The sequence below is a fragment of the Anopheles arabiensis genome, chromosome X, assembly GCF_016920715.1.
Source record: "Anopheles arabiensis isolate DONGOLA chromosome X, AaraD3, whole genome shotgun sequence".
NCBI classification, from domain to species: Eukaryota; Metazoa; Arthropoda; class Insecta; order Diptera; family Culicidae; genus Anopheles; species Anopheles arabiensis.
Window position 1 is genome coordinate 4,815,494 of NC_053519.1, and position 23,033 is coordinate 4,838,526.

General features: G+C 49.1%; 3 protein-coding genes across 4 annotated transcripts; 1 reads left to right on the plus strand and 2 right to left on the minus strand.

Annotated features, from left to right (window-relative positions):
• Positions 1 to 933: 933 nt before the first annotated feature.
• On the minus strand, positions 934 to 4,256 carry LOC120906510 (40S ribosomal protein S15Aa). The gene is made up of 3 exons (XM_040318241.1): positions 4,125 to 4,256; positions 3,169 to 3,494; positions 934 to 1,351 (listed from the first exon to the last, which is right to left on the minus strand). Exons 2-3 carry the CDS (start codon positions 3,465 to 3,467, stop codon positions 1,258 to 1,260), a joined length of 393 nt encoding a protein of 130 aa, XP_040174175.1. The 5' UTR covers positions 3,468 to 3,494; positions 4,125 to 4,256; the 3' UTR covers positions 934 to 1,257.
• An 812-nt stretch (positions 4,257 to 5,068) lies between these two features.
• Positions 5,069 to 12,923, minus strand: LOC120906587 (proton-coupled amino acid transporter-like protein CG1139). Of its 2 annotated transcripts, none has more exons than XM_040318372.1 (4): positions 12,462 to 12,923; positions 7,711 to 8,903; positions 5,927 to 6,102; positions 5,069 to 5,840 (listed from the first exon to the last, which is right to left on the minus strand). In XM_040318372.1, the coding sequence occupies exons 2-4, from the start codon at positions 8,886 to 8,888 to the stop codon at positions 5,605 to 5,607; spliced, it is 1,590 nt and encodes a 529-aa protein (XP_040174306.1). In that variant the 5' UTR covers positions 8,889 to 8,903; positions 12,462 to 12,923; the 3' UTR covers positions 5,069 to 5,604. The 2 variants fall into 2 exon arrangements, with proteins under 2 accessions (XP_040174306.1, XP_040174305.1); XM_040318371.1 differs by lacking the exon at positions 12,462 to 12,923 and adding an exon at positions 8,980 to 9,170.
• LOC120905524 lies at positions 9,259 to 22,615 on the plus strand. The gene is made up of 3 exons (XM_040316377.1): positions 9,259 to 9,280; positions 18,780 to 21,969; positions 22,057 to 22,615. The coding sequence occupies exons 1-3, from the start codon at positions 9,259 to 9,261 to the stop codon at positions 22,613 to 22,615; spliced, it is 3,771 nt and encodes a 1,256-aa protein (XP_040172311.1).
• The last annotated feature ends 418 nt before the right edge of the window (positions 22,616 to 23,033 follow it).

Sequence of the window (23,033 nt, forward strand, 5' to 3'; positions counted from 1 at the left end):
TTTTTTTTGTTTTGTTATCTGCTATGCAAGGGGTTCGTCGCCTGCTGCTATTTTAGATTGCAGTGCATTGATTCTTTTTGTTGTTTTCTCTGTTTAAGGTTGAGGTTGAGTTGCGCGCAAGGATGCTGGCTGCCAACCGGTCATTATTCTACAGTCTGAGAAATCAGTTCACCTAAAAGAACCTGTCGCGACGGACGAAGCTGGGACTATATAGCACCTATATAGTACCGGTACTCACATACGCCTCTGAAACATGGACACTGTCCAAACGGACGACCCAGCCCAAGTTAAGTGTTTTAGGCCGTCCACAAAAGTGTTGGGAAAAATGAAGTTTTCGTCGGAATAAATCCCGGCTAGATTCAAAGTTTTCTGAAATCGATTCCGGAATCGATTCCAGAATTGGTTCCGGAATCATAATCGCTTCCGAAATCGGAATTGGCTTCGGAATCGGAATTAGCTTCGATATTTGAGTCGGTTTCGTTATCTCCATAAGAATAGGCGGTTGGATCCAATGATGGTACGTATTAATAGCCGCAAATAATCCATTCTCATGGAGATTCCTGGACTGATTTCGCTTCTGAAAGCTCTTATTTCAATCTGAAGAACTGATTTTCATTCCGGAGCTACTTCGAATTCTGGAGTCAATTCTGATTCCGTTACCAGAGCAAATTGCGATTCTCAGGTCGATTCCGATGTCTGAGCTGATGCTAATTCCGATTCTTCTAAACAACGGCCTATAACACTAAAAGGATAATGCCGTTAGTGGGCGAAAAAGTGCACGAACGGATTGTGCTGTACTTAAATGCTGCATTTGCCTTCTGGTTTGTGATATTCACGCTTTCTACGTACTCAAAGACGAGTGACCCGCTAGGATCGGATCGGATCGGGGAACCCTGAATATGCGCCCTAGAACTACAAAACGCAACGCGCAAGTTATTGTGGTAGGTACATGCGCTTTTCTCTATATTTGCCAGCTTTTGTGTTAACAAACGCTTCACCTTTCTCACCGCTGTTGACGCGCCACGTCAGTAGTCACGGCGCGCCGTTCAGCCACTTTTGCACTTCTTAAAATAAGTTCCTCGACACCCGGAGTGTAAAGTGGAAGCCAGCGGGTTTTAGGCACGCGCACGCAAGCTCTCTCCACCCACCGCACAGTTTCTCATGTCTCTGTCTCTGTTGTGTGTGTATGTGTTCTTTTTTTTTTTGCATATGAAGCGCTGTTTCTGGGTAAGGGGGAGTTGCTGTCGCTGGTGTACTCTAGAAGAAGTAGCCCAGAATCTTTCCTCCCAGATGCTTCCTCCTGGCCTCCTCGTGATCCATGATGCCACCGCTGGTAGTCAAGACGACGTAGCTGTTCGTGGAGAGAAGGAAAGAAGAGAGAGATCGATAAGGATTAAGACAACGTATTTAATGTTCTTCATTTACAATTTTTTAAAATGTGTCTAACTGATTGTATCCAATCCGCTGAAACCAATCAGCACAGTTGATGAGATGCTGAATGGTGATTAAAGGTGGATTTATTGCACTGCTATTGCCTCCAATGCTTGACACCATCACTGCACCACTGGGTACGAGTGCAGCGACATTTATTGTTTGGAATGAAGGCGAACATAGCGTTACTCCCGCTTAATGGTACATCGAATAACAACCAGTGCTGCAAAATGTCACTGACATAGCAAATGACACATTCCGGCTGAAACAAAATCATGTCAGCGTCACGAGCTCTACTGTGACGATCAGAGGTGAGACTCAAACAGTTGAGGGGACCATCACATACTTGGTGACATTTTTTGTAGCACCCAACTCTTGGCGAGTCACTTGGTTGTGACATTTTTACAAAATGAGGATCACAAACACCGACCGAAAATGTCATGGCCAAGTGAGTGACCAAGAGCTGGGTGCTACAAACAATCTCACCAAACATGTGATTGGTCCACCAACTGTTTGGTTCTCATCTCTGATCATCTCAGTTGTTTAGGTGAGCTGATTTGAGCTTCGTTTCAGTCATGAGTGTTGGTAACTGAAACTAGTGGCAGTTGGCAACACTGTTCACAGCCAGAAAATGATGATGATTATGCTTAAGACGGCATTCAGCTCAGCTTGTCAACTAGTTTTCGATGGTGAACATCTCCGTGATGCTCGTGTCATTTTGCAGCACTTTTCCCTGTTACCTTTCAAAATGTATTAAATACTTAAGATAAGGAATGTGGAGACAAACTGTACGTTATTGATTGTCCCATATTAAATATGATGATTTGATGATTGATGATGATGATTTGATCTTTGAATTTCTTCCACATTAGGTGGAAAAAGTATGAAAACAAAATGTATGACTTTTCAACTGCTTTGCTTTGCTTTGAAAATTTGAAAATTAATCTAAACGTCTCGCATTAATTCATAAATTTACGACTTAAGGAATAAAAGCCCATTAATGTGTAAATTTCTATTAAATATTGGAGACTATTGTTTCCCATGAAAAAGTGTTATCTTCTGTAAGCAACCTACTTCACACTCTAACAACTACAATGTTAATTGAGCATCAACAAAAGTGCGATAAGTTTGCTTCAATGAAGAATAAATAGATTTAAAATGTAAACAATACAAAATAATCCACATTAACTAATAAAAAAATAGATAAAACCTTGTGATAAGTCAACCTAAGCTTCGCGATAAACGTCTTGCCTGCCGTCTTGTTGCTTCACTATAGCAACAAGATATAAAAAATAACCAAAAATGAGAGCACAACAACTTGTTGATTATCATCCTTACATTAGATGAAATGCAAATGTCGAACTCTTTCATATAGAAACGGACACACGAAGCCAACATAATGAGTATTGAAAGCCTAACATGAAAAGGCCCCCAGGTAAGCGGATTCTAAAGTCATATATCGTTTGAAATTTCCGTTGATCTTTTTAGATTTTGGTCATTATTTTTGGATTCAGAGACGCTTAAAAAACGCCTTCGATGTCAGTACTGAAAAAAAGACTGTTTCCATTCCGTTGAATCGTGCTGGCGCAGTGTTTCGCCGGTACGGGATTAACGGTGGAGAGTTTGCTCTCGCCCCCTAGCTTATACCACCGCCGGCCGATTGGAGCAAAACCGGCGGCATAAGTATGATTGAAGAGGGCTCAAATCGATCAACTTGCTGTGTGCACAGAAACCTACCCAAACTGACGGGAGGGCAGCAGGTTGTTGGTCCACCGCTCGATATCGTTGAGGGCGACGTCGAACCGGGGCGAGATGATGCCGGCCTTGTTGAGGCGACCGGTCAGATTGACCACCACCTTGCCGCTGCGATGATCGTCCACGATCTCGAACTCGCCGATGTAGCCGTGCTTCATCATGACGGTCAGGAACTTGATCACGACCTTCGAATTCGGCCGGATGAGGACCTGGCGCTTGCCGCGCTTCTCCGCATTGTTGATGCACTTGAGGGCATCGGCCAGCACGCTGATACGGACCATGGTTGGAACTCGAACTTTGGCAGCTCACTGGAAAGAGAGACGGAAGCATACAGGTACAACATTAGTGATCTAGTGTGTGTGTGTGTGTGTTGGCGTGGGGAGAAGGTCCGTTCGGGTGTTCCGAGGAGGAGGGTGCGGGCGACAAAACAGGTGCGTGTACGTGTCGCGTGTGCTGCTGCATGGGCCCGGGTGTTGATCGATGCTCTATAGGGGCGGGCAGAGGGAACGGTCTCTTTGATAGGGGCAACACACATTTCTCAACACATGTCCCAGCTTCCAACTGTAAACATGCCAGCTATACACACACACTGTAGCCTCAGTATGTAGCATGGGGTGAGCTGTCCGTTCGTCGCACGACCTGAATGTGGCCTGTAATTTGATTGTTGTTGTCGTATTCCGGCCAAAATTACGTGTGGTCACCGAAGATCCCTTTCCGTCCGGATCACACACTCGATGGTAGCACCCGGCATCCGAACCACGCACGCACACGCTCACACACACACACACACCCAGCGAATTCGGGTGGAAATTTCGCTATTTCTCCACAAAATCCCCTGCACCGCACTATTCTAACATAAAGGACACCTCAACAGGAGCAGCCAAGCGACCGTACGCCACCCCGTAGCCCTCTTAATCAACGACAAAACCGCTATTTACCTCACTGAACAACCGCGAACACGACGTGCGTCGACGACGATTTCTCGTAAAAGAACAGGAAACGGTTGCCACGCGAGGCGGCTGGGCCCGATGACAGCGGCTGTCACTGCCCCGGCCCGACCGCTGTTGACGTGACAGCGGGAACTGTCATCGGCACTGTCACTCTGAGCCGCGCTTGACAGCCAAAAGCGGAAACAGCTCCAGTTGGAACGAATGACGAGCATTGCAATAGATGGCGCGCTAGTCGTGATTGATTTATTTATTTTTATTTTTTTTAATCGTGCAAAAGAGAGCACATTTTGTGAGAAATAAATTAAAAAAAAAACTGCTTTATTTTTCGCACAACCAAAGGGAGCCAGTAAAATGTCAACAAAACGGGCGTAAGCTGTTGAAATGTTTCGCGACGAAATGTTTCACGTGGAGGTTTGAAACGTTTCAGCGACGTTCAAATTTCGCTAGTGATGGGCCTATCCAGCGGGGCCGTAACGAGCCGTAACGTTACTAACGCGTTAGCAGATTTAAAACTCGGAAGATTCGAAACGCAGGACTGTGTAGGAACGAGGCCCCGTAGTGTAGAACGGTTGGACAAGTAGCCAACAGTTCGTTACATGCGTTGATATCAACGTTTGATATCTAAACGCTTTTAGATTCAAATTTTAAATGTGATTTTAATGATGAATCGGTCTGGATAATCAGCGCCGTTTATCCGGGCTCATCATATCAAAAACATTTCAGAAAACAACCGAAAAACTTTGTAAAAATTCTGTAAAAGATGCTCTCTCTCTATTTTACTGCAGAATCGGCTGATAGCTTTAGCAGAGAACGAACAACTGAACGATTGGTCCGGTCAAATGATCCGAATCTCCTTTATGAATGAACCGGAACTGAGCCGATCTTCAAAAAAGATCCGTTTTTAACACCACTACTCCAAAACCGTGGTTCACTGACTGTGAATGGAATATCTTTTTTTATTGCGACGTTACCGATATCGTTCACGCAAAATACTTCGAACCTGCGAGTTACAAATGTCGCCATATTCAACTTTCACCGGTTCGTGTTTTTTCTTCTGCTTACATCGTTTTTTTTTTCTAACAAAACCTATTTTTCACATCCTTACTGGCTACTCAGTTGTGCTGGCCCGCGTAACTTTACTACCGCCTAACGCGCCCTTCATGCCCCGTACCTCACTCTTGCTTCACGACGCTAACCTGCTAACCTTCCTGTGCCTGTTGGCTTTTAGCCGTTGGTGAGTGCGGACCGTCCTGTCCCTTTGTCGTTAAACAATCATATAAGCGATTTAGTGTTTGTTGTGGTCTGCTACCATATAAACTGTCAGCTAAGGACGAAGCAATCACGGTATGGCAAGTACAGTAACACGAGTTATTAAAATATTATACATTTACACACAAAATAAAAAAAATAAAATTACACGTAATGCCTCCCTAAGACACATCTATTCCGCATTCCGGGAGCGGGCGGCTCAAAAATCTTTGGCAAGCGCCGACACACTCTCGTACGTGCCGGTGGCAAACCCGAGGAAGGCCAGCAGCAGTATGACGACGTTCTTGGCCACCAGCCACACGCCGAGCGTACCGTTCGTCCAGGCCACGATCAGCTCGATCAGCGGCGGAAACATGAGGGCCAGCGAGGAGGAGCAGAAGGCGCCGATGAGCGAGATGAAGGCGCCCAGGTTCGGGACACACTCCGCGATCAGGACTGTGCGCAAGGAAAAGAGAGAGAGAGAAAAAAAGACATCGAGTTAGATAAGCGCTGTCGGATTGGAGGGGTTCTTCGCTACCTACACGTCACCAGCACCATTATGATGCGGAACACCATCTCGCAGCGGACGGGATGGCGGCGGGCGAGCGGCAGCCGGCTCTCCACCATCGGCCACATGATCATGATGGCGACGAAGAACTGCAGCGCGTACCCGAGCAGTACGCCGGTGGCGATCATCAGCTTCACGCTTTCCGCCAGTCTGAAACGGAAGATTTGCAAAACAGCTCTCTGTCAGCTGTAACGCTCTCACGAAAACTTCTCTCCTCTGGAGTAGTGATTAGTAAATTCAACAAAAATCGCCACCGAATGACTCTGCTAAAATCGGAAGCGATTCCTGAAGGTAGGTGCAAAACACCAAACTCGGAACCGTCCGGAGCCGCAAGGAGACGTTCGGAACCGTCGGAGTCGTCCAGAGCAAGGACTGTGTAGGAACGAGGTCCTTCACAATGGAAGTATTGTAGAACGATCTGAGAAATAGCCAAAACTTCATTACAGGCAGTTTGACATCTGAAAGCTCTTTTCGGATTCAAATTTGAAATGTGTTTTTAAGGACATTAGTCATTGCAAGAAAGTTGTTATTTGGTCCATGAATTTTACAAGAAATATATATATATTAGTGGTGGGATCTCGAAATCGGACCTACCCGAATCTGATTCGACTTCAGGAATCAATTCCGGAACCGATTCCGATGCTGGAATCGATTCCTATTCTGAAACTGATTCCGTAACCAATTCCGGAACCGATTCCGATTCCGGAACCAATTCCGGAGCCGATTCCGAAGTTGACTCCGGGGCCAATTCTGATTCCGATTCCGGAGCCGATTCTGATTTTGGATCCGATTCCGGTTCCGGAACCGATTCCGATGCTCGAATCGATTCCAATGCTGGAGCCGATTCTCATTCCGGAGCGGATTCCGGAGTCTACTCCCAATCCGGAATCGATTCCAGTATCGCAATCGGCTTCGGAATCAAAATCGGCTACGGAATCAGAATTGACTCCATAGTTGAATTAAGATTGTGGAATCAGTTCTAGAATTGCAATAAGAAGTTTCAGATGCGAAATCAGTCCTGGAAACTCCATGAGAATGCACCGTTAAAAGTACATTTTGATTCTTTGCAGTTATCAATACGTAGCATCATTGGACCCAAACGCCTATTCTTATGGAGACGCAGAAACCGACTCCGATTTCGAAGCCTATTTCGATTCTGGAGCCGATTTCGATTCCGAAACTAATTCCAATTCCGAAACCGATTTCGATTCCGGAGTCAATTCTGATTCCAGAGTCGATTCTGATACCGGAACCGGAACCAGAACCGATTCCAGAACCAATTCCGGAGCCAATTCCAAATAGGAAGCAGATTCTGATGCATCATCCCATTTTCGATTCCGGAACCGATTCCAATTACGGAATCGATTTCGATTTCGGAACCGGTTCCTGAATTTATTTTGGAAATTGATGCTGGACCTACTATCCGGAATCGATTCCAGAAAACTTTGGAACTGACCGGATTCAATTCCGACTTCATTTTAGTATGTATGCCTCTAGTAATAGGAATTGTTCGTGGGTTTGATGAATTTTCAAGAGCTTTCTTCTGTCAAGTGGCATCCAAGATGGCCAAAACCATTTTGGCTAATATTTGAGCTCGTTCATACACATACCTTGGTCCGCTGTCGACTAGCGGCTCTGGACGCCTCCGGCCTGAGCCGTCAGTTTTATATAGCCGGGACCCGTAGCGGTTCGGATGACCTGCCTGCAATTCCGGGTGCAACCCATCACTACTCTGGAGACCACATCCTGTATACTCACATCTCGTTGTCCGGCAGGTTGAGCGTGAGGCTCCCCTGGACCGACTCGCCCCAGCGCCAGTACCCGGTGAAACCGAACGCGGTGAACAGCAGGATGATGAAGGTGCTGCCGATGTTGAGCACGCCGAACGGTTTGCCAAAGTCGGCCGGATGCTTCATCTCGTTCTGCAGCGGCAGCACCAGCGCGATGCCCTCGAACGCGAAGATCGCGGTACCGTAGAACAGGGGCAGCTGCTCGAGCCGGCCGACCAGGTGCCGTTCGCCGATCGGGGGCAGCTCCTGGAACGCGTAGTAGAACGTGATGCCGATGCCGAGCGTCATGAACACGTTGGCGGCGAGCGAGCAGTAGGACAGGAACTTCAGCTTGGTGATGATGGACGTCAGCACGATCGGCACGACCAGCAGCGCCATGTGCAGGTGCACGTCCAGCACGAGCCCGTACCGGTCCGCGATCTGCTTGAAATTGGAGCTGATGAACACGAAGTAGATGCAGCAGAAGCCGAGCTGCGTCACGCAGATGAAGATGTTGACCGCGCGCTTCATCGTGGGGGCCCACGGCCGCACCGACGGCGGCCCGTACGCGAAGCAGAGCGCTACCGTGTCGGCAAAGTCGAGCGGTTCCGTGACCGGCGGGACCGGGTCCGGCAGCTTCTTTTGGCCCGCTGGCTTGCCGTTGGTGGCGCTCGCCCGCTCGGCCGCCTCCTGCTCGAGCTTGCGGGCCTGCATCAGCGCGGCACAGTTGAGCAGCACGTGCTGGCAGTGCACGCACACGAACCCGATGAACAGGGTCAGTACGGTCGCCAGCAGCAGGCCACCGTTCTTGAACGCGTCGCCCATCGCGTAGCAGCCCGTGCCGATGTTGCCCTTGAATAGGTGCATCATCGTCTCCGCGTAGCTCGTCTTGTGGTGCGGCTGGACGCCCTGCGGCGTAATGACGTCCTCGGCGTAATCGTGTCCGGGCCGCTCGCGATGATGATGGTGCCGGGTGTGGTACCGCATGTCACCAGCCGCCGGCACGTGCTGGAGCTCGAGCGGTCCGCCACCGTTTGCGCTGTCGAGCGGGGGCTTCTCCCCACCGTTCGCTGCCTCCGCATCCCGGTGGGCGAGCTGGTCCGGCTCCACCGCTCGATAGACACCCGGCGGAGCGTAACAATCCTCCACGGAGATTGCCACCGGCATCTTGCCCAGCTGCGTCTGCAAGCAAAGTCATCGAAGCAACAAAACGTTAGAAACTTTGAAGTTACCGTGGGTAGGCACGCTTGAAGATCACCTCAACTGCTAGAGACATGCTGGATCTCTCGAGAAAACAAAAAAATACTTCAAACTTTCACTTTCAGGTAGCCCTAGAACAAACGGTACGTTTTTACTGAAATGCTTGATGGTGGATTTGAGATCCCCGAAGGTGCGCCTACTCCAACACTTTCAGTAGCGAGCTATCAAACGCTGATGTGACTGATTCTACGGCCTGCGAGCGACTGACGCTCCTTTTGGTAGCAAAGCTGCTTCCAACATACGCACCAACGTACGTGTAGAATAACATAATTTGGACATGTTTGGTCCTGTTCGCATGAGTCATATACATGGATGTTGATGGCACTAAAATGCATCAGCACAAAAGGATTTTATGCACAACTGCCGGCGTAGACGTTGCGCCAACCGTTCCGTTCGACGACGTACGTCGAGGCAGCATATCCAGACTGGATGAGCCATTTCCAACATACGACTCAAAATGCCACAACTGTGGAGTTACCTCCAATACTAATAGTTTATGTTTTTTACAACCAACATGACATCATTGTCCAGCCAACGAAAAACACACACACACACACACAAACATATATTGTGATGCGCCTCCGATTTAATTTCCCACCGGTTGTTAAACCGTTCGCGTGACACATCCGTCTCACCGGTTATGATCTTTTCAAAAAGTGCTCAATTTCCTGCATCTCCAACATCTACGGATGATTTCTGTTGTGTGGATGTGCTGACATGATTGGAGAAGCCCAGACCGGGGAGTCATCAGAAGTTGAATATCTTGGATATTGTGTGGAGAACCTACAACATATGCTAACTGCAGGGAATTGTAAGAAGCGATGTATCTCCAGGAAGTATATAGTCAGCGTTTTCCAGTAGAAAGCACAAGAAAAGAAGGCATGTTTTAAGCTCCAACATTCGCACGCGCAAACCCCTTTTCTCGCTATACCAGTGGTTCTTAACCTGAGGCTAAATTCTCGCTTCAGGGGAATTTTTGTGCTGAGCGGAAAATGTTGATGTTCTGGGCTGGATGAGTCATGTTTTCCACTCCTACTCGATTGATTTGTTATGGCGCTACATATTGTAGATCGCTTGTTGTTTGCTTGTGATGAATGATTATTGTACGTATGATAGAATTAGCGTAACTTGTAGGGTCATTGCGTCAGCTTCCAGCTAAATGCAGAAGATCTTTGCATAGAGGAGGTCCTTGCAAACATAAAAGGGGTTTCCACTAATTTTGCAATATGTGCTGCATATTTTGTAGCTCGTGAAACTTGTTTTAACACCTGCGACATATTTGGTCTGGCTCAATGTTAATATACCACAGTGCTACACCACAGTGCGATCCGTCGAATCCAAGACAAACGAAAGGCAAATAAACAATCTTGGGGTGAATTTTCAAATGCTTTTTATAAGGTGAATAAAACGAGTTATGGGTCAAACAACACATCATTGGAAAGCTTAAGTCATCTCCATTCCCGAATTTGTGCATGACATGTGTACCAAATGTGAATCTACTGGCAAACGTGAGCAACAAAATATGCAGCATACATTGGAAAATGACTAGAAACCCCCTGTAAGCACTCTGAAAACAGGTCTGCCGTCCAAACTACCTCCACTGCAAGAGACAAGAATGCAGTAGGATGCATACGACCAAAAGAGCCCCCGAAATAATCCTTGGAATATGGATTGGAGTAAGACCCCGGCAACTAAACGGACAAGAGCAAAAACCAGCAATGCTCGCGGGAATCTGTGGAAAATTTCCTTGCACCGGATAGCGACCAAACACATCTTTAGACCACTCCGAACACAAGGACAAGGATCGGATTACATCAGCTAATTTGGAACATAACTATCCCGCGGTTCTAAATGCGGTTTCGAGGTTTAATAAGAGGGTCAAGTAGGCGAGTCTTAGCCATGAAAACGTCTGCGTGTTCTCCCGACTGCAGAGTCGATTCAAGCCTGTTATTCTCGACAACCAACTCCTTAGTGGAAAATGGATCGAAATTTATGTTTTGATAGATTTGCGGCAAAATATTTCAGTTTTTTACAAACAATTGGGTACTGATGTTAAAATTAATTACATAATATGATTTAAACGTCAGTAAAACCAAATCTGATGGACCAACTTGAAAACAACCCATAATTCAATGAAATTAGATCAGAATCAATGATTTCGTTCGATTATATATTAGGAAATTCTTAATTTTTTGGTTAACATCCTAATTTTACAGACGTATTTTACAGTCTTCTTCGAGAGTTGATCTGTCTGTTTGTCGCCTACTTCGATGTCAGCTACCCGTCTCGATTGATTTTCCCTACTAGAGTTCTAAGACAACAGTTCAAAGAGCAATTGAGTTACATTTCAAATCGAATCGAGCAAAAGAATAGAATAAGCCCCATAGTTGTCCCCTGCCAAAGTGTTCGAAATTTCGACACGAAGTTTGGCACTTGCATGACAAAACTACGAGAGACAACAGCAATTGAAGCACTGGAGATAGGACCCCGCTCATGAGGACCCAAAAAATACTTCCATCCCCTCGTGGAATGCCTGAGAACCACTGGCCGTGCAAAACCTTCCACAGCATCAATCGAACGCGGCAGCTTTCGCGGATCCCCTCCCAACAACAACAACAACAACAAAAATCTGCGGCTCCTAACAACAAACAGAAAGTGGCCGGTTGAGAAAGGACGCACAGGCTGGGGGGGAGTGGGTTTGGTTTGTTCTTTTTATTATCACACTGTACCCACCACCCCCCGGCCCCAATGATCACATATATTAGCCAAGCAAATGCTATTAATTTGCTTTTCTTAATGTGGCTGCATTATTGTTATTTGTTATTTTTGTTATTTTTGTTGCTGTTGATGCTCGCACTTAGCGCTATCGGCGTAGCGAAAGAAGCGGGTGGGTGGGTCGCGGTTTCCTCGGAGCAGCCGAAAGGAAAACAACCTTTACAATGCCCGCGTGAGGGCGAAACACCGAAAAAGAAACGAAACAAAATAAAAACGCCCCGCTCGTCGGGCAGAAGCGATTCGCGGACAAATTCGACGGCGGTGACGGATTGGGGATATTAGGTGGGGGTGTAGGTCCCGTAGCGGCCACCAGGATTGGGACGCCAAAAATAAAAAAAGCTGTCGGGTCTCGCCCGTCCCGCGTCGGCTGCATGCGCTCGCAGAGTTCGCGCGAAGTTCGTACTTCGCGCTAAAGTAGTCAGGACCGAACCGAGCGAGATTAAAATGCAACAACGAGAAAGAAGAGGAAGAAGAAGAAAAAAGAGCGTAACTTGAGCCGGGATGTATACGTCTTTTGGGTTGGGGAACGAGGGGGGGGGGGGACTCATCTCATCGGGGCGCCCCAAACCACGAGGAAGGCTTTGCGCCTTGTTCGTGCCACGGCCACGCAGTGCTGCAACCTTGAACTCCCTTTTGGGCTGGCGAAACTCACACACAGACACATTCTAGACACATTCGTGTCACTCACTAGCAGCCCCTACTTACCTATTGTAGTTGCTGCTGCTGCTGCTGCTGCAGGCTGTTGATCGTGTCGACCGGCACCGAAGCCGTTGCAGACCCAAGCATCGACCAAAGGGATGGAGAGTGGAGATGTTGGCCAAACAAAAGCAGAAAAAAACCTGCAAATTGATTGCAGCGGACAATCGCGTTTGATATCGGGATACTTTTCGGAGTTTTGGGTTTTGTCACACGTTCCGCAGGCACGCACGCACGCACACGCACGCCTTAAAACGCGCGAAAGCAAAAAAAAGCGGTAAAACAAAACAGCACCACGACCTACTTCGACCAGTGGCTACACAGCTAGTGACCGTTTCGGGGGACCCCGGTCTTGGCTGTGTCGTGGCCAACGGCGTGTTGTTTTTTGCTTCTTTTTTTTTTTGGTTTAACCAGTCCCGCACACCGCGTACACCGCCGCCATTCATTCACAAACGGTCAAAGAAAAAATCGTGTTCTCTCTCTCTCTCTCGCTCTCTTCTCACTGCCGAGGGGATGAGGTGAAGTATGAAAAAAAGAGTAATCAAACAACAGTAAACCCACAATCCCCCCCCCACCCCCTCTCCAATCCCCTTTCAAAGATAATACTTTCCCACCTAACGAGCGCCAACACATACGCACACGTTCCACCACCAACACACAACACCCGTCACGATCGAAGGTGAAACGTGTGTGCGTGTGTGAGTGTATCGATCTTGAACTGGCGAGACGGGGAAGGGGCGGGGGTTTGACAACAATGTTTGGCGCCCGGGGGGGTCGGTGGGCGCTCGAGAACTTACACTCCCGGCCACTGTTCGTGGCAAGATGCTGCGGCCGAGCCTGGGCTAGTACCTGGTTCGGCAGCGGTTACCTGTTTGGAGCGTCGTCCCATGTGTGTGTGTTTGTGGACGTGACCGGCCGGAGTCGCAAAACAAAAACAAAAACCGCGTCGAACACGTGTGCCAGCGTACTATTTGGCACTTGCACCCGCGCGCTCCATACACCCCAACGGGAGTGGCCACTTGAAGGGTTGGGAGGATGAAGCGGGTAGTGTTAGGCCAGTCTGGTGTGGGTCGGTTTGGTTTTGATATTATTTTTAGTACACATTTTCACCGTTGGTTCGGTCGGGTTTTTTTTTCGTTCAAAACCGTACTTTACGTGCTTGTGTGTGTGTGTGTGTGTGTGTAGATTATGATGTGACACACAACATTCCTTTCCTTGCTCTCTCTCTCTCTCTCTCTCACACACACACACACACACACACACACAAACTCTGGCATTTTTTTGTCGTTTAAGTTTTTAAATGATTGCATGTTAGAACGTTTTGTCTGGTGGGTGGGGGTACTTTTCCCCCCACTCGAGCAAGGTGCCAATGCAGAGGGAACGATCGGAAAATGGGAAAATTTCGAGCACATGAAAGTGAAATTTTGGCTGTTATCTTTTGGCCACAAACCTAGTTGCTTCAAGGTCATTGCATTTTACGATTATTTTACGATTACGATTTTATTTTACCTTACCGTATTTCAGCGTGACCTCACAGATGAATGATTCAGAATTTCTGAAATACCAACTTCCATTTTACCAATTTGGTTCAGAACCAAATTTGTTTGTTTGTTTTTTTTTATCGTACTTCTAAGCGAATGAAAATTCCATCAGTTAACCTTCGTCTTATTTTGGTAAATTCCTGCGCTTTAGTTATTGACCCCACTGCTTAAATGGTTCCTTTTTTTATGAATTTTAAGAACTACGGCGATCAATTGTTTCCTCAGTTTTCAAACCCCAAAACTTTGTGGATACTCATGCACCTAGACCTAGGTCCTGTGCTATGCTATCGAATTGAACGTCTCCAAACGTTACTAACTCGTGTATGATCTACATTTGGTCATTTTCGATCTAAAATGTCGTCATACACACTAAAACACGGCAATATTTGGTTTGGATTATGTTGCCCACCTGCATCTTTCCATAGATCCACCGTTTAGGTGGTTTGTTTACTTGTGTTCTGCTACTACAAAAAAAAAAACGGCTATTTGATGAAATTCAATCGGTGGTTTTTCTTGAGCTCTTACTTTGCTCACATTCGCCCCCCTCCCCATGCTGACGTATCAGGGCGAACCGAACGGACAGTGTCAAACGAACATAAATCAGTCGTTAGAATTGTTGCCTGTATTTTTAGCACAAACTCGCCGTTTGACGCCATGCCTGTTGTTTTGCTTGTTTTGCAGTTTGTACACATCCTCTTCTGCTACTTCTTCTTCTTTCTTCTTCTTCTTCTTCTTTTTCTTCTTCTTCTTTTCTTAATGGTTGCATTATCAATACTATGTTAGGCAAGCAGTGTGATGAGAGATTATTAGGGGAAGGTAGGTAAAGACGGACCCATTCACGGAAATGTTTAAACAAAGATATATAGGTACAGCGACAATGAAAATTCACCATCCTTATGTTTACACTCATATTTTAGCAAAAAAGGTGTTGAAACTTTCAAGTTTCTGTCCAATTTCATGTTTTTGTTATCAATTACAAACAATTTTGGAATGTACGGGTAGGACTTAAACATCATATGGGAAGTTCATCTGTAAAACCCCTGTAAAAACGGTGAAAATTTAAGAAAATTAACCTATATCTTTTCACTTCCTGCGTACGTACATACAAAAAATCTTGGCAAAGACGGTTTGTTCAGTCGTGATTTAAGGAATTTTAAGCGCCGCTTCCAAAACATCGGGTAATAACAGCTAACGATGCTCCAGATTATTAAAGCCTGTGATCCCAGCAAGTTTAGAGGCCTTGTTATTAAATAGGCCTCAACTTAATGATCTTCGAAATCCCATATAATCTGTCATCTATTTCTGCATGCTGTCACAAAGCTGCTGAACATAAAAATAAGGCAAGTTATAGAGCTCCGTAGTAAGATCCATGGTAGTCAAATTAGATCAAAAAAAGTGGGCATTGAAAATATGTTTTGTTGAAGCATTTACCCAATTTTTACAGATATCATACCAACAAAATGTTCTAAAATACGTTCAAAATAGTTGAATTATTCGATTATTGCTTTTATGATGTACTTATGAGAAGTGTCCGTCTTCACCTGCCTTTCCCTAATAGTTACTCGCCCGACACTGGCTGAAATGTCGAAGTTGCTGCGCGCGCACTGGGATAATCCCGCGATTGTAGCAATAATTAATGATTTTACAGACACACACACACACACACACACACACACACACACACACACACACACACACACACACACACACACACACACACACACACACAAACTAGCACATTCGCGAATACTAGTATGAAGTGGATTGGCAAAATTCCCCACTTGAAACCAGCTGTAAACCCATCCGATCGTGCGTTCCCCTCCACTTTACGTATTGCTCGCCCTCGCGCGCCGTGTTTTAACAGCTTGCCATCCGCGGGTTTGCCGACGTTCTGGTTGTGTGCGATCCGTCGCAACTCGCGGACACGGGTGCACCGGCACGAATAACCTGATCAAAACAAAACAGGTGAGAGATGAGTGGAGCAGTGCTGAGCGTGCTGGGAGGGGAGCGGAACGCAACGGGTGACAATCCGCGCGGAACGGGGCGCCCATATGTTTGTGCGCGGCTAGGGAAAGTTGTCCAGCCACCTTCGACTCCGGTGTGTGCGTGTGGCTGACCTGGAAACCGGGTTTGCCTGTTTGCGATTGCTTTGGTGGTGGTGGAAGTGTGCTAATATTGGAAGGTCGGGTGTGCGAACGTACGTTCTTACTAGTCACTTGTACCGGTGTAGGAGGGGCTGGGGGGGAGTTCTGCCACTTGACATCGAAGCCGGGTGCAATTAGAATGAAGTAATTGCGGGCGTACTTACACCTTTGCTCGAGGTTCGGTTAGCAACTGTTATCGGCCGGCGTCTGATTTCTACCGGCCATTAAGCCGTCAGTGTGGGACCGTTTGATTCCATAGGAGACTCAGCTACAGCGGTGGACATACGCATCAGTGTGCGCAAATTATATGAGTACATCTTGGATACCAACTTACCTACTAGTTTGTGAGATGAAAACCGTCATCAGTTGCTTTTTTTTTGTGTGTGTTTTTTTTTAGAAGGAAGAATTTAGTTTCTCTGGAGCAGGGATGTCATCCTGGTGGGCCGTGGCCGCTTGAGCTTGAGATTTATTTTGCCTTTCTGCTTCTACAGTACATGGCAGCCAATTCCGAACACCTGATATATGAAGTTCAACTGTTCAACAAATTTATCTACTAATTGTCAGACCATTGTTAACGTCATAACACCTTTTCGGAGTTTTTTTTCCTTTCTGCTCTCTATGCAGCGTTTACTGCTTCTACGAATACTAGCGTTTTGGCTTCAACTCATGCACACTATTTTGGGAAAATATTAGGACCAACTCCTCTTCAGGCATGGTTGCAACATAGAACATTATACTTCTGCAAAATCAGAGCTGTCAGCACAAACATGTGTTTGTTTTGATGACGATACTATACAAAAGGTGGGCCTATGGTTTTGATTTTGGTCGCCACGACCAATCGGGATTTCTCTGGAGATTAGCAGGAATGAAGCTAATCAAAATCACACCAATATCAGCATAAAATTGACTAGATAGTATCAAGTCATAGCCAGTTATTGCCATTAGTTTTGTGAACTAATGCGTAAAAACTAGGTTGTGGCTCGTCCAACAATTTAAAGTAATGTTTAGGCCCTCGTGGTCAACTAAGTTTGACATCACTAATTTAGAGCCACGGATATGCATAGGGCATATGTTTATAATTCATACAAGTTGACGAACTAGCCCCATAATAAGGCTAGCCCCTTTTTCACGGTTTGAAGTTCAGGATTCGGCTTAACTGATATTACTGCCTGTAAAGAAGCAATAAAGATATTGCTTTACACTGCCGAGTTATTAGTTTGGATATGGCTCAAAATGTGTGGAAGTTAACTTCAAACACGGCACAGTTTCGACACCACCCGAGCGTAAGCATTAATGCAGTGTCGTGTCGAGTTGAAGAAAAAGAAATAAAGAACAAGAAAGTGTCGGTTTGATCGCAACTTCAAATGCAAACTCTTTTTGTCTCGATAGTAATAATGGCTCGCTTATTCCTATGTCTACCACCGTCTACTAGTGCTCTCAACTGTTTCTCTCGCTCTTTCTCTCTTGATATCATAATCCCTCACTTGTACTCTTTGCTCGCTAATGAGCTGTACTCTTGATAGAGGGTATGATTTTGCAGCCACCACGTAGAGACCGTAGAGACTCGTAGATGCACGTGATTCAAACTGCAAAAGATGACGGTCCGATGAGCACGTGGGACGTGGTTTGTTGGGAAGCACAATGCAAATAAGACCCGCACCACGTGCCATTCAAGTTCCGCCCGAGGGTAATCGTGCCGGATTTGTTGCCGTATGCCCCGCTACCTAGTTACTTCAATTGTTGGAGCAAACCCCCTCTTCAACTAACAATAAGAGACTTCAAAGCCTCTTTAAATCTCACAATAACAACAACTATTTGATTAAAACAAAATCAATACACCACAAACACGGGCTACGCGAAAGCAAATGATCGTCATCACAATGATGGCCCCCCCTGAATGTCAACTGGGCTTAAGTATCGACGCTTTCAAAAGAAACGGACCCACAAACATAGATTATTATTTGCATATCATTTACATGCTCATACGTTGCTCGACTGAACTTTCACCTAAAAAGAAATAGACTCTCTCTCACATACACACACACTTTCCATTCTATGTTAGTTTTATGACGACCCAAAGCCAAGCCAAGGCAGAAGTAATTGCGCTGCCGGTCGCATCTTTCATCTTGTCCGCCAGCTGACGCTAGCAGAACTAAAGACCTCCGGGAGGGGGCTCCAAGCTCCCCGGCATGACGATTCCCGGGATTCCCTTTGAGAATGGGGCAGCGGCTGGAGGTAGTAATTGCGGAGGCACACGAAGAACTTACAACTAATGCTTTTCGCCTCGTCTCGGCTATTGGGTCGTCGGCAGCAAAGCGATGTCTCGATCGCGCGACATTACGCCGGCCACAACTGGAGCATGACCGGAAGTCAATCCGGCAGGGCGGCGACGCTTCTAGGCTACTGGAGCGTCTTGGTTCAGTGCACCCGAGCGGGGCGCAGGGCCTAATCCTGCCAGCGAGCCCTAGAGCGTTTTTGGAGCCTCGCGCTTGGGCCACGATCAGTCGCGCGCTATCTGTCGCCCAATGAAGTCTGCCGTGTGCGAGTAAAGTGTCCTTTCCGGTGTAAGTGTCCTCAGCCACGTGCGGTGGAAACGATGGCCTCACTGGCAAGGTTCAGTGTGGCGCTGGTGCTGACGGTAGTGGTGCTCGTACGGGGCGCGCATGGCGTCAGTGGAATATACGTGAACAATCACAAAATTGACAAGTTTGAGGCGGACCGTGTGAAGCTGCTGCGTCCAGCCTCCGACGGCCACACGTCCCCGGGCTACGTGAGCAAGAGCGAGCTGCTCACGAAAGATAACTTTACCAGCGTGCAGCAGTACTACCAGTATCTGGTGGGCGAGGACCCGGTGAAGTATATTGATCTGCTGTGGGGTAAAAACAAGACCCAGCTTCCCTCCATCTTTCGCATCGGTAGTGGCGCGGGCTCAGCGTCTGTACCGTTTGCAACGACCCGGGCACCGGCAGTTTCGGTCAGCAACGTAACGAAGAATACCGTTCAGTACTTTGACGATCAATCTACAATCAAAAACACACTCAATAACACGAACCTGGCATACTTTGGTGACTACCAGCTACCTCCGGCGACTCCTCCATCAACCGTTGTAGGCGCGACAGTGCCACAGCTGCAATCATTTTCCACTACCCGCACACCAACAGGTCCTAGCAGAAGGCGTAGAAAGAAGAAACCAACTCCCGCCCCCGTGCCACCCGCAGCAGCACTCGGTGTGAGTGGTCCGACCACCGTCGACCTTACCAAAGCCCAACTAACCCCAGAAACGCTGTCCCTGTTAAGCCGCTACTACTCCTTCAGCTGCACGCTAACTCCTGTGCAACCGATTCCCTCCACAGCTACGTCAACTCCTCTACCGCCGGTCCAAAGTACAACGCGCCGCACTAAAACACGCTACCTAACGACCAAACCCACGGCTAAGACTACAACCAAGCGTCCCCAGACTACCACAGTACCAACCAACGTGAAACAGCGGAAGCCCGTCGTCTACGTCGAACCGCCGGTGATAAAGCGCATCGGCGGTGTGCTCGAGTCGGTGTACACGTTCATGGAGAACGCGCTCACCAGCACGGAGTACGTGGAGGACTCGGAGGAGACGCGGGCAGCGAAGGTTCGCCCCTTGCGCGACGCCTCCGCGAGCCCCAAGGTGAAGCGCAACACCTACACGAAGGTGTCGGCAAGTGAGCCCGACTTTGTGGCCAGCAGCTCGGGCGAGGGCGACAGTGCTTCCCGCTCTACCCTGTCCGGGGCCGATCAGACGTGGCTCCCGTTGGCGTCCTCCGAGGGTGCGGCGTCCCCCGTTACGAAACACTTTACGCCGAAGCTGGTCACCATTTCCGGGCTGCCGTCGACGATCAGCACGGACGGCAACAAGAACAAGATGACGACCAACATACAGGTGACGAGCGAGTACACGGCGGCGACTCCACCGACCGTAACGCTCGGGAGGCCGACGCCGGACGAGAGCAGTGCGGAGTACGACGACGACAGCAGCGAGTCGGAGGAGGAGTACTTTGAAGACTTTGGAGCGTTCGAAGAGACGGACGATGAGGATGATGAGGAGGAGGACGAAGAGGATGACGAGAATGGAGAGCAGTACGGGGGTGGTAGCAGTGAGTCAGTACGCCCGAACCGTCAGACAGCGCTGTCCAACGATAAGGACTACGAGGAAGCAGGCACAAACGTGGAGCGCCCGGTGCGCATCAAGCGGGTGAAGAAGCGGCGGCGCAAGAAGCGTCCCGCTGTCACGAGCTACGAGGATACGGCGGAGTACAGCGACGAGGACTCGTCGGATGAGGCGGACGATGAGTACGAGGAGCGGGACGAATCGGTTGGGGAGGATGACGACGATGAGGAGGACTACGAGTCAGGCGAGTCGCCGGACGGGGCGGAAGGTTTCTTCAGCCGGATGTTCTCCACGTTCGGGCGGTTCGTGAGGTCGCTCGGGTTCGGCGGGGCTGCTCGAGGATCTCCCGACGACTATGAGGAGTACGGGGGAGCGCGCAGTACGACACCGCGGGTGCAGAGGGTGCGTCGGCGCCCCACACGCAGTACCGCGGACGTTCCAGACTATCTTGGGGCGGAAGTCCAAACACCTGAGAGGAGTCCAGTGGGTTGGTTGGGTTTACCTGGAGCTTATCTGACAAATGAGCTGGAGGAGGAGGAAGTTGCTCCAACGCTAGAGTTGCCCGCAGAACCTTCGCCCACCAGCTCCGGGTGGTTTGATCTTATGATGCCTTGGGACTTTTTCAATCCCTGGACGTCTGATGAGTCTACAGACCAGGAAGTGATCCCTGAAGCTCAAACTGTGCCGGCGGTGACTCCTCCACAGGTGGTAGTGACTCCATCACCTTCCGCCCCAATGTCGGGCTGGTTGTCACAGTTCTTCGGTACGGCAAGCACGACCACGCCGCCTCCTTCCACGACCACTCTGCCCAAGCCGGAGCAGATACTGTCGGTGTTGGCGCAGTACGTCGCCCAGTCTGCCACCACCAAGCGTCCACTAGCAGCAGCCCCCTCGAAGCGGCCCTCGCGCACGGTATCCTACGCCAACTACCAGCTGTGGCACATCTTCGCACAAACCGCGGAACAGCTGCAGCGCCTGGAAGACTATCGACAATCGCCCGACGGCTTACGCCTCCAGTGGTGGACCCATCCCTCCCTGCACCGGCCCACCGATGTGTTAGTGCCGCCAGGCGCTCTTGCCGACTCGCTCCGCGAATATCTCGACGAGGAGGGACTGCGCCACGAACCGACCATCCGTGACGTCGGGCAGGCGATTGCGTACGAAAACCCAGCCATAACGCGGCGCGAACAGCTCGAGCTGGAGCTGCACCAGGGCCATCCACTGACCTGGTACCGGTACCATCGGTACGCCGACATCGTCAAGTTCCTGTACTACCTGCAGCGGCGCCACCCGGAGCAGGTGCAGCTCCTCCACATCGGCCGCTCGTACGAGGGACGGCCCATTACGGTGGCGCGCGTTTCGTTCCATAGCGGCCCGAAGCGTCCGAAGCGGGTCAAAAAGCGACCAGCCGTGTTTGTGGAGGCGGGTGCGCACGGCCACGAATGGATCGGCCCGTCGGTGGCGACCTGGCTGCTGCACCGCCTGCTGGAGCTGCCCCAAGCCGAGCCGAGCAATGGGACGTCGTCCGGGGATGCGCGCACCATTCACTCGTACGATTGGTACGTGCTGCCGGTGCTCAATCCGGACGGGTACGAGTACAGCCACCGGTACGATCGGCTGTGGTCGAAGAACCGCTCCAACCACACCCAGGCGCAACCGGCCGGCGTTGGGCAGGCCCTTCTCTCCAGCGCGTACGTGTTTCCCGCTTGTCGTTGTACCAGCCAAACCGATTGAACGAACCTTTTTTCTCTCTCTTGCCATTTCTCACATTCTCGTAGGATCAGCTGGTGGAACGCCGACAAGGACCCGACCGGCGAGGGATGCTACGGCGTCGACCTGGACCGCAACTGGGCGTACCGTTGGGCGCAGGCCGTGCATCCCGGCCAGTGCAGCGACAGCTACGCCGGCGCCGAGCCCTTCTCCGAGCCGGAGACACGGGCGGTGCGCGACTTCCTGCTGACGCGCCGGCGCCACGTCCGCCTCTACCTGTCGCTGCAGGCGTACGGCCAGCTGCTCGCCTACCCCGAGCTGGAGCGGGCCGACGAACCAGCGTACGGGCCGGACCCGCTCGGCGACGTGCACGAGATGGGCCAGGCCGGGCTGGACGCGCTGCGTGCCGAGCCGGGCGAGTTCCTGTACGCGCTCGAGCCGGTGACCGGGCCGGCCACGTACGGCACGGGGACAGGCTATGCGCGGTACGGGGCCGGCATCCGGTACAGCTACACGCTGCGGCTACCGGACCGGGGGACGCACGGGTTTCTGCTGCCCCCGTCCAGCATCGTGCCGATCGGGCGGGACACCCTCGAGCTGCTGCGGGGCATGCTCGACTACAATTAGCTGGCAAAAGGGCAAATGAGAGTGTTAATTTATTTCGTTTTTTTTTAAATAGTTTTACTTTGAGCTTCTGTCCGCTTCCCGCACGATCGCTCTGTAGCTTGACGTACAGATGGCGCTTGCAGCGCGTGCGAGAAATTCAAACTGAACGTTAAACAGGTGGACGCATCTCACACAAATCATATTGGTTGAATAGTGAGCAATGAGAAGTTCTTTTTTTCGGTACTTTTGTTAAGTGTTAGCAATTTGCTACGATTGATTCGACCGAGTTAAGTAGTTGCTGAGCTGCTCAGACATTAGCGTCGCGAAACTCGGCTAAGTCGGCTTAATTTTTAGCTATTTAAGTAAATGGGACCATTAAACATTGCCTAACACGGGAGCAGACATTGATACATTGGTAGATTTTATTTATTCTCCAGCT

Excerpts from the sequence above, each read along its gene's own strand:
- LOC120906510 (XM_040318241.1), bottom strand. The coding sequence starts at position 3,467 with ATGGTCCGTATCAGCGTGCTGGCCGATGCCCTCAAGTGCATCAACAAT. Across the intron at positions 1,352-3,168 it reads CTGCCCTCCCGTCAGTTTGG|CTACGTCGTCTTGACTACCA; the intron begins GTAGGTTTCTGT and ends CTCCACGAACAG.
- LOC120906587 (XM_040318371.1), bottom strand. Across the intron at positions 6,103-7,710 it reads AACCTGCCGGACAACGAGAT|ACTGGCGGAAAGCGTGAAGC; the intron begins GTGAGTATACAG and ends CTTCCGTTTCAG. Across the intron at positions 5,841-5,926 it reads CATAATGGTGCTGGTGACGT|TCCTGATCGCGGAGTGTGTC; the intron begins GTAGGTAGCGAA and ends CCTTGCGCACAG.
- LOC120905524 (XM_040316377.1), top strand. The coding sequence starts at position 9,259 with ATGTTTGGTCCTGTTCGCATGA. Across the intron at positions 9,281-18,779 it reads GTTTGGTCCTGTTCGCATGA|TGGTGCTCGTACGGGGCGCG; the intron begins GTCATATACATG and ends TGCTGACGGTAG. Across the intron at positions 21,970-22,056 it reads CAGGCCCTTCTCTCCAGCGC|GATCAGCTGGTGGAACGCCG; the intron begins GTACGTGTTTCC and ends ACATTCTCGTAG.